The following is a 10,000-nucleotide window of genomic DNA, read 5'->3' on the forward strand; positions in this document are numbered from 1 at the left end:
TCTCTCTCTCTCTCTCTCTCTCTCTCTCTCTCCACGAACTAATTTATATATATATAGTATATATATATATATATATATATATATATAATATATATATATATGTATATAAAATTTTGTCAGTACATATTGGCGTATAACTCTATTTCCCCCTCAGCTTGAATATGCAGTACAGTTGTCGTCACCAACTTTAACAAGGACATAAATAGACTAGAAGGGGTACAAGCAAAAGCCACAAAGTTAATTCCATCCATCAGGCAAATAGGCTACCAACGACGACTAGAGAGCTTGAACATGTATGGCTTAGAAACACGATGATTGCGAGGACAACTAATAGAAACATTTAAAATACTGAAAGGCATAACAAAAGTAGACAGTAACCTTTTTATTAAACGAAAACCAGACAAGAAATAATGGATGGAAACTAGAACTGAAGATATACAACACATCCCATTGTGGGAACTTGTTTACATACAAGATATGTGACACAAAATAAACTGCTACCAGAAGTTGTCAACAGCACCAGCGTGGAGGAGTTTAAAAGAAAGCTACACAAAATCATTAGAAGGACACTGTGAATGAATAGTAAAACCTGCTCCCAGAGATAAGTGAGCACATGATGTCCGCTCGGATGGACTAACAATTCTTTGAGACATCCTAATCCTTGTAACTTTCAAGAGTGCTTTCAATCAAGTCGCGAGGTCCTGCGTGTATCATCCTCTTTGTTATGACATGTGATCTGTGAGGTCGAAGGACTTTTTCTCTTACTCATCTTCCATTCTAGGCACCTCGTTGGCTATATGTGCTATTGTTATGCCCTCTTTTGCTGTCAATGGGACATTTTTCTACTTTTGTTGGTCGGTATGTGTCTGTTTTTTATGTATAGTAATCTTAGCTGTATGTTTAGGCTTGACCGCTGGAGTCAGTGCTTGGGATGTGACCACTAAATAATTTATTTGCTCTTTGGCTAATATTCTTGTTTATTTATTATATATGATTACATTCATGTATTTAGTGCGATATTTTCTTACTATTATCTTTCCTGCCATATTCTTTCGTTAATTATTTGTGTCATTAAATCCTTCATTAGATTCTAAGACGAATATAAAATGCTATTCATTTTTTTTATCACGAAAACGAAATAATAGAAAACGTAATAAGTATCGTTTTCTTTTGATGTATTTTTGGGGTAACTTTGATAAACAGTATTGCCATGCAGTTCTGTCGCAATTTTTTCATATTTGTTTAACGACCGAGTTTTGAACTTTTTTTTTTACTTCTTCTTCTTTCCCATCGTTATCCCTACATTAAAGAGTCGGTTGCCAGATGCGCGTTCTCCACTGCCTTCATTCAAAGGCATTATCCTCCACCAAACCTTTTCTCTCCATATCTCCATTCACTTAATCTCGCCATCTAATTCTCTGTCTCCGTTTTGATCTTCTTCCTTTAACAGGTTCCTGCCAAGCCCTCTTCACTCTCTCCTAGTAATCGATCCTCAACACATGCCCATACCATCTCAATCGTGACTCTCTCATCACCTCTGTAATCTTTACTAAGCCTGCCCTTCTTCTTATTTCATTATTTTCCAATCTCTCAAGCAGTGATATTCCCATAATCCACCTCAGCATTCTCATCTCTGTTCTCTCAAGCTCTACTTCCTCTTTTCTTCTTAGAGCCCATGTTTCTGCTTCATACATTAACACTGGTCTTATCACTGTGTTATATATCTTGGCTTTTAGCTTGATTGGCATTTTCTTATCACATACCACTCCAGCTACCTCTCTCCATTTCCCCCCATGCAGCTTTTATCCTACTGTCAACCTCAGTCTCACATCCTCCCTCTTGGCTTAAAGTAGATCCTAAGTATTCAAACTTTTCTGCCTGCTTTATAATCGAGCTTCTTCTTTCATGTATCACTATTCTGTCTCTATCTTCCCCAATGCTCAGCAAAACCTCTGTTTTATTTACATTCAGTAGGTTCCCTTCATTTTCAGCCGTAATCACCAGATCATCGGCGTACAACAACTCCCGCAGCTCTTCATTCCTGATCTCTTCACTCAACACATCCATGACCAGTACAAACAAAAATGGGCTTAATGCTGACCCCTGGTGTAATCCAACACTATAACCAACTTTTCTGGGACTTTCCTTATCCTTAAACACCAAAGCATCTCTTCGCTTGGGATTCTATCATATGCTTTCTCTAGGTCTATAAATGCACAATAGAGCTCCTGGTTTCCCTCTAGCTTCTCTTCCTGTAGCTGACTTACTATCGTAATAATGGAAATAATTCACCCATGGAAATTGGTGGAGTGGAAAACCGAATTGGTTTTCATCTTATCGAGATGTTAAGTTAGCCACTCGAAGTTGAGATTGTCTATGATCGAGTGTACGTACGTAAGTACGTAACTATAACCAAGTGCTCAGTTGCATAAGCTCAGATTGCTTTGTTAGAGACGAGCACGGCAACGCTGAGGGGAATCGACTGTATCTCCCCTGATATTGATTTAAAATGACGTATTTCTCCCTTGTAAAAGGTATACACTTGTCGTAGTTTAAATTGTATATGTTGCCATAACGCTTGGTAGTGTTTCTTTATACTTTTACTGTGATATAACTGCCAATTACCAAGAATTGTAATGGTATTGTTATGTAAGTTGCACCATGTTGAGTTTGCATGTTGTTGCAATTGTACCATCAACTGTAGGCTAAGATGTGAATTAGTCTTCCATATATTTATAAAAATGTCAGTTTTAGAGTAAATTCCACCTATGTTATGCATATAACTGCGATGTGTAACAGTTAAGTTAGACATGAGTAGCATAGCCTAAAGGCCTAACGAATGCATGCTCTTTGGCACAAGATTGCCATCCTAAATGAGCTGTTTGTATTATAGGGAACCAGTATAGGGGTCCAGTGTAAGAACCAGTATAGTGGTCTGTCAGAATCGGTGTTGATTCTAACTGTTATTAAAGGATTACTGCCAGGAATAAGCTGCTTTTACAATGTATCCACCTACTGTTAAAAAGAAATATTAAAAACCCCGCGGGAGCCAGCCTTTCTATCAACCCATATTACAACAATGAAGATTCGACCGTCTCTGACGTCAAGTACCTGTTCCAGCTAAGGATAGGCCAAGAATGATAGTAGTCTAGGCCTATGAGGTACCTTTATATTAGCCTAGGGTTTGAATTGTTATGTATAGGCTAGTCCGAGTTATTTGTCCTAAAATGTATGGTAGCCTCCGAATGTTTAAGTCAGGACAATTGACGCATCAGTACTGTATACATATGCAGTATAGGAAATACAAGAGTAATAACAAGAATATTATCATTAAATATTCATACATTACACTATGAAGATGGCATCCACGTTCCTCTTCCTCTCATGAATCCATACTGCTGTTTCCTGATCTTTACAATCTCTCTTAATCTCTCATCCAGTACTCTCTCTAAAACTTTCAATCCATGCTCTGTTAGTTTACTAGTTCCCCTGTAGTAACCACAATCCATGACATCTCCCTTCTGCTTGCATATATATACCATTAGACTCTCCTCCCAATTCCTTGGCATTTCTTCCTCTTCACATATAGCTTTTAATAAATCCAGCATTCATTCCCCCCCCCTCCCCCCTTTGCACCTAGTAATGTGAGCATTTCAATTTGGAAGTCAGATGGACCTGGTGATTTACCATTCTTCATCTTCCTTAATGATCTCTTCACTTCTGTATCCTGTATCTCCATCACTGGTCCCTCCCCCCTCTGGGCTTCCCCCATCACCTATCTCCCATTTTCATTATTTAACAGTTGTTCAGAATACTCTCACCATCTGTTCTTAATGTCTTCCTCCCTCTACAATATATTTCCATCACTCTCCTTGATGACACCCAATTTACCCACATCCTGTCTCTGCCTTTTCCTCAAGTTTGAAATCTTATAGATATCCTTTTCCCCTTATCTTGTTCCTAGTCTTTCAATCAACTGCTCTGCTGCCCTACCTATAGCCATACCTACCCTCCTCCTTGCCTCTCTTTCCTCTTCTCTGTACCTTTTTTCTGCACCCTGTGTATGCCTTACTTTCCAGTCCTTAAATGCTTTTGATTTTCTTTTAATTGATTCTTGCACCTCTCCATTCCACCACCACTTTTCTCCTCTCGACACTCCATATCCCCTGGTTCTTCCCATCAGTTCCTCTGCTTCCTCCACACATATTTCTCTCATGTCTGCCCAGATATTTTCCACTCTGTTACCCTGTCCAAAGTCTATGTTCCCCCTTTCCAGACGTCTCTCTTTCTCAGAGTCCTCCTAAACTGCTCCCCCTTTCCTCCTTTAAGGTCCCAAATCGTAATTCTAGATCTTCTCTTTCTCTTCTTGGGTTTTCTACCGCTCATTTTAAAATCCATCACCACCAACCTATGCTGTACAACACACGCTTCTCCCAAGATCACTTCGCAGTTTGTCACATTGCTTTTGTCGGCTCCTCTAACCAGGATGTAATCTGTTTAGTTCTGCACTTCTCCCCATTCATAAGTTATCAAGTACTTCTTTTTTAACAGATACACATAAAAATATCCGCACGCACACTTTCAATATACAAAAATGTCAATTTACAAGAGCAATTTCACTTCTTTATTGATATCATTAAATAAGAGAAACTTACATATTCGGTGATAAAATATTTTCATCATCCTTTTCTGTTCCTATGAGAAATTGAAGTGTAATAATACCAATAATAATTTTTTCTCTAGGCTGCAGAGTCATGATAATAACAATAAGGATTTGTTCTTTAAGCCTATATTATTATATAATGTCGTGGAGGGTATTTTGAATACCCACAATACAGACTGATCTGGTGCCTTGAGGCCTATGACACATATTGAGTATTTGTTAAATCTTTCGAATTTGTTGGCCTCGAGTAATTGGTATTGCCTTGTAGCCAATATATCAGCTAGATTGATTAATTGTACTTGTGGATAGGCACTTGAGGCGTTATTATTATTATTATTATTATTATTATTATTATTATTATTATTATTATTATTATTATTATTATTATTATTATTATTATTATTATTATTATTCAAAAAATCTCACAACAGCATGAGTCACAGTGGTGTAAATATAAATATATCTTTATTATATATTTATATTATATATTTACATTTACACCACTGGATTTCTACACCATTATTATTATTATAATTATTATTATTATTATTATTCTGTTCACAAATCAGCCGTCATGTGAATGACACTTTCCTGTATAACTTTCAAGGCTGTCCCCAGTTTACAGACTCGAACCCGGCTCGAGCCCGGATGAAGGTAAAGAGGTGACATCTCAGCCTTCATAAATGCCAAGAAACAATTTGCTCGCTTTCTTAAATACTAAATAAACGGAGGAAGAAATATTTTTTTTTTTTTTTTGGTAGCAGTTCATTTTTCTTGTCGCAGTAAATGTTCCTATCTGTCGAACTCTTCAGTTCCTGAGGTCCTTTATACCTCACACCTTTGGACTGTGGAACAGTCTCCCTGAAGATCTTGTGCAGTTGTGACTTCAGAGGTTTAAGCGAAGATGCAATGCATTTCTACTCTGATGCTATTCTCCTGCATTTTAATGTAATAATTTTTTTGTAATAAGTGAGATCTCTTCTTTTGGTATTTACGTTTACCTTCTCTTACTTCCTAATGAGCACCATAATATTCTTTGGAAGCTTCTTGAATTTCAAGTCAGTTGCCACTTTGGTGGGTTTGTTCCATATGAATAGTGTTCTTCAGCTTCTGAATAATAATAATAATAATAAAAATCAGCTACCTTGCAGTAATAAGTGGTACGAGCACCAACCTGAGGGAGTGATAGAAAACGACCAGGCAAAGATCCTCTGGGACTATGGTATCAGAACAGATAGGGTGATACGTGCAAACAGACCAGACGTGACGTTGATTGACAAAGTCAAGAAGAAAGTATCACTCATTGATGTCGCAATACCATGGGACACCAGAGTTGAAGAGAAAGAGAGGGAAAAAATGGATAAGTATCAAGATCTGAAAATAGAAATAAGAAGGATATGGGATATGCCAGTGGAAATCGTACCCATAATCATAGGAACACTAGGCACGATCCCAAGATCCCTGAAAAGGAATCTAGAAAAACTAGAGGCTGAAGTAGCTCCAGGACTCATGCAGAAGAGTGTGATCCTAGAAACGGCACACATAGTAAGAAGAGTGATGGACTCCTAAGGAGGCAGGATGCAACCCGGAACCCCACACTATAAATACCACCCAGTCGAATTGGAGGACTGTGATAGAGCAAAAAAAAAAAAAAAATAATAATAATAATAATACATGAGACAGACTAAAGAACTAGCCAGCGATGACACATGGCAATGGCTACAGATGGGTCAAGAAGGAAACTGAAGGAATGATAACAGCGGCACAAGATCAGGCCCTAAGAACCAGATATATCCAAAGAACGATAGATGGAAACATCTCTCCCATATGTAGGAAGTGCAATACGAAAAATGAAACCATAAACCACATAGCAAGCGAATGTCCGGCACTTGCACAGAACCAGTACAAAAAGAGGCATGATTCAGTGGCAAAAGCCCTCCGCTGGAGCCTGTGCAAGAAACACCAGCTACCTTGCAGTAATAAGTTGTACGAGCACCAACCTGAAGGAGTGATAGAAAACGATCAGGCAAAGATCCTCTGGGACTATGATATCAGAACAGATAGGGTGATACGTGCAAATAGACCAGACGTGACGTTGATTGACAAAATCAAGAGGAAAGTATCACTCATTGATGTCGCAATACCATGGGACACCTGAGTTGAAGAGGAAGAAAGGGAAAAAATGGATAAGTATCAAGACCTGAAAATAGAAATAAGAAGGATATGGGATATACCAGTGGAAATTGTACCCATAATCATAGGAACACTAGGCACGAATCCAAGATCCCTGAAAAGGAAAACTAGAGGCTGAAGTAGCTCCAGGACTCATGCAGAAGAGTGTGCTCCTAGAAACAGCGCACATAGTAAGAAGCGTGATGTTATTGACCAAAAGAGAAATCCCAAGGAGTCAGGATGCAACCAGGAACCCCACACCTTCAGTACCACCCAGTCGAATTGGAGGACTGTGATAGACCAAAAATAATAATAATAATAATAATAATAATAATAATAATAATAATAATAATAATAATAATAATAATTCCTGTTGCTTTTAATTAGACTCTGATTCTTATAACTTAACATTCTGCATGAAGCGTGTCAGTAGTTAAAGTACCAGTCTCTTTTATTATTCTTTCATCTGTGGGTCTGGGCAGGATAAGGATATTAGATTGCCTGTCTCACTGGCGTGCTGTCTGGACTTTTGGTAATGAACTCCAGTAGAATCTTTCACAAAAAAAAAATAAGTTTTGGTACCAGAGAACTCCAGAAAAGGATAAAAAATAAGTTATTATTTTCATGTCCTGGAATATTTGCTAATTTTTTTTATTGCCCTGGGAATTTTTTATTTTATAAAAAAAATTCTATGTCAACAGTTTTCAACCACTTATGATGACATAGAACTTCTCCACAATTCCTTATAACCTATAGCATATTTCTTCCACAACCTTTGCTGTCCTAGAGTGCGCTCCCATGTTTCATGTCCTGGAACGCTTTTCCTGTCATTTCTGAAGTCCTTAAACATTTTCTCCATTGCTTCTGAAAACATGAAACCTTTTCTCAACCACTTTTGAAGCCAGGGAACTTTCCTTCCACTCTGTTTTGCATTCTAATACTACATGATGTCATCACTTTGGATCTTCTGCAACAGTCCTCTGATCCACTCTGATATTCTAGAAGCCTTTTCTATCACTTTTGATGTCTTTTAACATTTTTCAGACACGTTTGATGTCTGGGAACCCTTTTCTAACAATTTTAACTTCATAGAACGTTTTTCTAAAGCTTTTTATTTCTTGGAACATTTTTCTAATACTTCTGGTGTTCTGGAACATTTTTCTAATACTTTTGGTAACCTGGAACATTTTTCTAACACTTCAGATGTCATGGAACATTTTCCCATTTACTTTTCAAGTCCTCATACGTTTCCTCCAAGCCTCCATGTCATGGAGCATTTATTCATTCACTTTTCATATCCTGGAATGTGTCTTCCAAAACTTACGACATCCTGGAACTCCACAGAAGGATTATGACAAATGGCAAAGCATTTCAATATCCTGGTCTAGTTTCCACCACTTGTCCAGCGCGGGAAGGTTCCTCCCACCACTTTTGATGTTGCTGATTGTTGCTCATCACAGCATTTTGGTGTTGCTTTGGTCCTCATCTTCTTCTTCTGGGACTTTGTGTTGGATGACCGGTGCCAGGAATGTGGGTGAGTCTGGTTCGGTGTCTTCTTCTGCCAGCAAATAGTAAGAGGTCAGTCAGTGAGATGTTGGTGCTTATTTTCAATATTAGATTTGAGATAGCTATATTATCATTTATTTTCCGTGATTGAGAGACCGGTTGTGAAGCCAACACTTTGCTGCTTGGATTCGGAATGGAATTCAATTTGGTGTTTCTGTTCACTCTGATCATTTGAATGATCTGGTTTGCAGTGTTCTCACTTCTAAACCTTTCATAGATCTGTCACAGTATTAGTATACTTCGTGGCTCACATCTTGAGTTGTTATTGTTATCATCAGTGATGTATTAAAAGTTGAATGACTAACATGAATAAACTAGTTAAGTGCCTTGTATTTATTTGACATTAGTAGTCAGACTCACCTGCCTCCCTGTCTGTGTGCCTGTAAGTCATAGCTCTCCCATAACTGGTGACCACCCCGACAGATGCCCCGTAGTCTGTCGTCTCAGACTTGGGGCCCATTTTGGTGCAGATGAAGAGCGCCATGATCATCACCAGGAACAGAGCCATTCCGGCGAGGACCCAGGCGACGACCTCTGGCGCCCCGGCTCCTTTCTGGTCCTCTTGGCTCGACTTGCCCTGCGTGGTGTTCGAAGTTCCTCCTCCCCATCCCTCAAGGCCTGAAAGTAAGAGCTTATTCTTTTGACAGCTGTGTGTGGACAGGTGATTTGTTGTCCTTTCATAAATTCCTGAGTTCCCTGTCTTCCACTTCACAGAATGAAACAGTTACTCTTCTTGATTCCTCCTCCTATTCTCTGCTTGCATTATTTTTGAAAGAAATAGTCCTCATGATGGCACCTACTCATGAGCAGGTATGAAATTCTGTAGTGTCTGTATACTCAAGTGATCTAAATAGAGCAGAGCTTCACATGATCTCATTTCATTATCTTTCAGTATCGTGCTTTCAGACTGCACTCCTTTTGAGGTTACCCTTTGTTGTGTCTGAGTCTGTCGTTAAAGATCATGTATAACTTCCAATGCTTCCCAATACCAGGAAAATATTTGGTGTAAAGTCTGGCCACAAGGTGCTAGAATATGCCAGGAGATTTGTTCATGGACCATCAAGAGTTTTCAACCCACGTGGTCCTTTCCTTTTCTTTGTTGAACTCTGTGCATGTCCAATTTAAGTCCACATTTGGTGAAAGGGATTTCAAGCCAACTTGGTACACATTCTAGACTTTCTTGCTCCTTCAGGTAAGGGTATTTCAGTCAAACTTGGTGCAAATGTTGACAATAAGGTTTAGGTATTCATTATGAGAGATAAACCTGTCCATCTGTCTGGTTCATCATTTGGAATGCTCTTAGGAAGAAGTGAATTTAGGGGTTGGCAACACTCGGAATGGCTGTCCACCCTCTCCTAACGATTGTGTCATAGTTCAACTGTGAGGTTTCCCTTCTGTTACACCTTTCAAACCTTTCTACTCTCAATTTCCCTCTCAGCGCTGAATGACCTCATCATAGGTCCCAGCGGTTGACCTTTGGCCTCAATTTTATATTCCGTTCTACAATGATTATTACTTTTGTAATGCACAGACATCTATATGGAACCTGTCAAAAGGACCCAGTAAACTTGCTAAGTGCCCTGTCATGTAGACGAATAC

The 10,000-nt window shown here is 38.7% G+C and overlaps 1 protein-coding gene and 1 long non-coding RNA gene across 3 annotated transcripts in view; one reads left to right on the plus strand and one right to left on the minus strand.

Annotated features, from left to right (window-relative positions):
• The window catches only part of LOC135199406 (uncharacterized), a 277,650-nt gene that overhangs the window by 208,306 nt on the left and 59,344 nt on the right, over positions 1-10,000 (plus strand). The window lies entirely within an intron of this gene.
• Positions 7,516-10,000, minus strand: part of LOC135199398 (uncharacterized) — a 25,366-nt gene continuing 22,881 nt past the window's right edge. For both annotated transcript variants that reach the window (XM_064227392.1, XM_064227391.1), the window contains exons 8-9: positions 8,762-9,019; positions 7,516-8,393 (exon numbers count right to left, since the gene is read on the minus strand). In XM_064227392.1, the coding sequence (XP_064083462.1) occupies positions 8,290-8,393; positions 8,762-9,019 (362 nt within the window). In that variant the 3' untranslated portion in view covers positions 7,516-8,289. The remainder of the gene's footprint in view (positions 8,394-8,761; positions 9,020-10,000) is intronic.

Source organism: Macrobrachium nipponense, chromosome 25 (assembly GCF_015104395.2).
Source record: "Macrobrachium nipponense isolate FS-2020 chromosome 25, ASM1510439v2, whole genome shotgun sequence".
NCBI classification, from domain to species: domain Eukaryota; kingdom Metazoa; phylum Arthropoda; class Malacostraca; order Decapoda; family Palaemonidae; genus Macrobrachium; species Macrobrachium nipponense.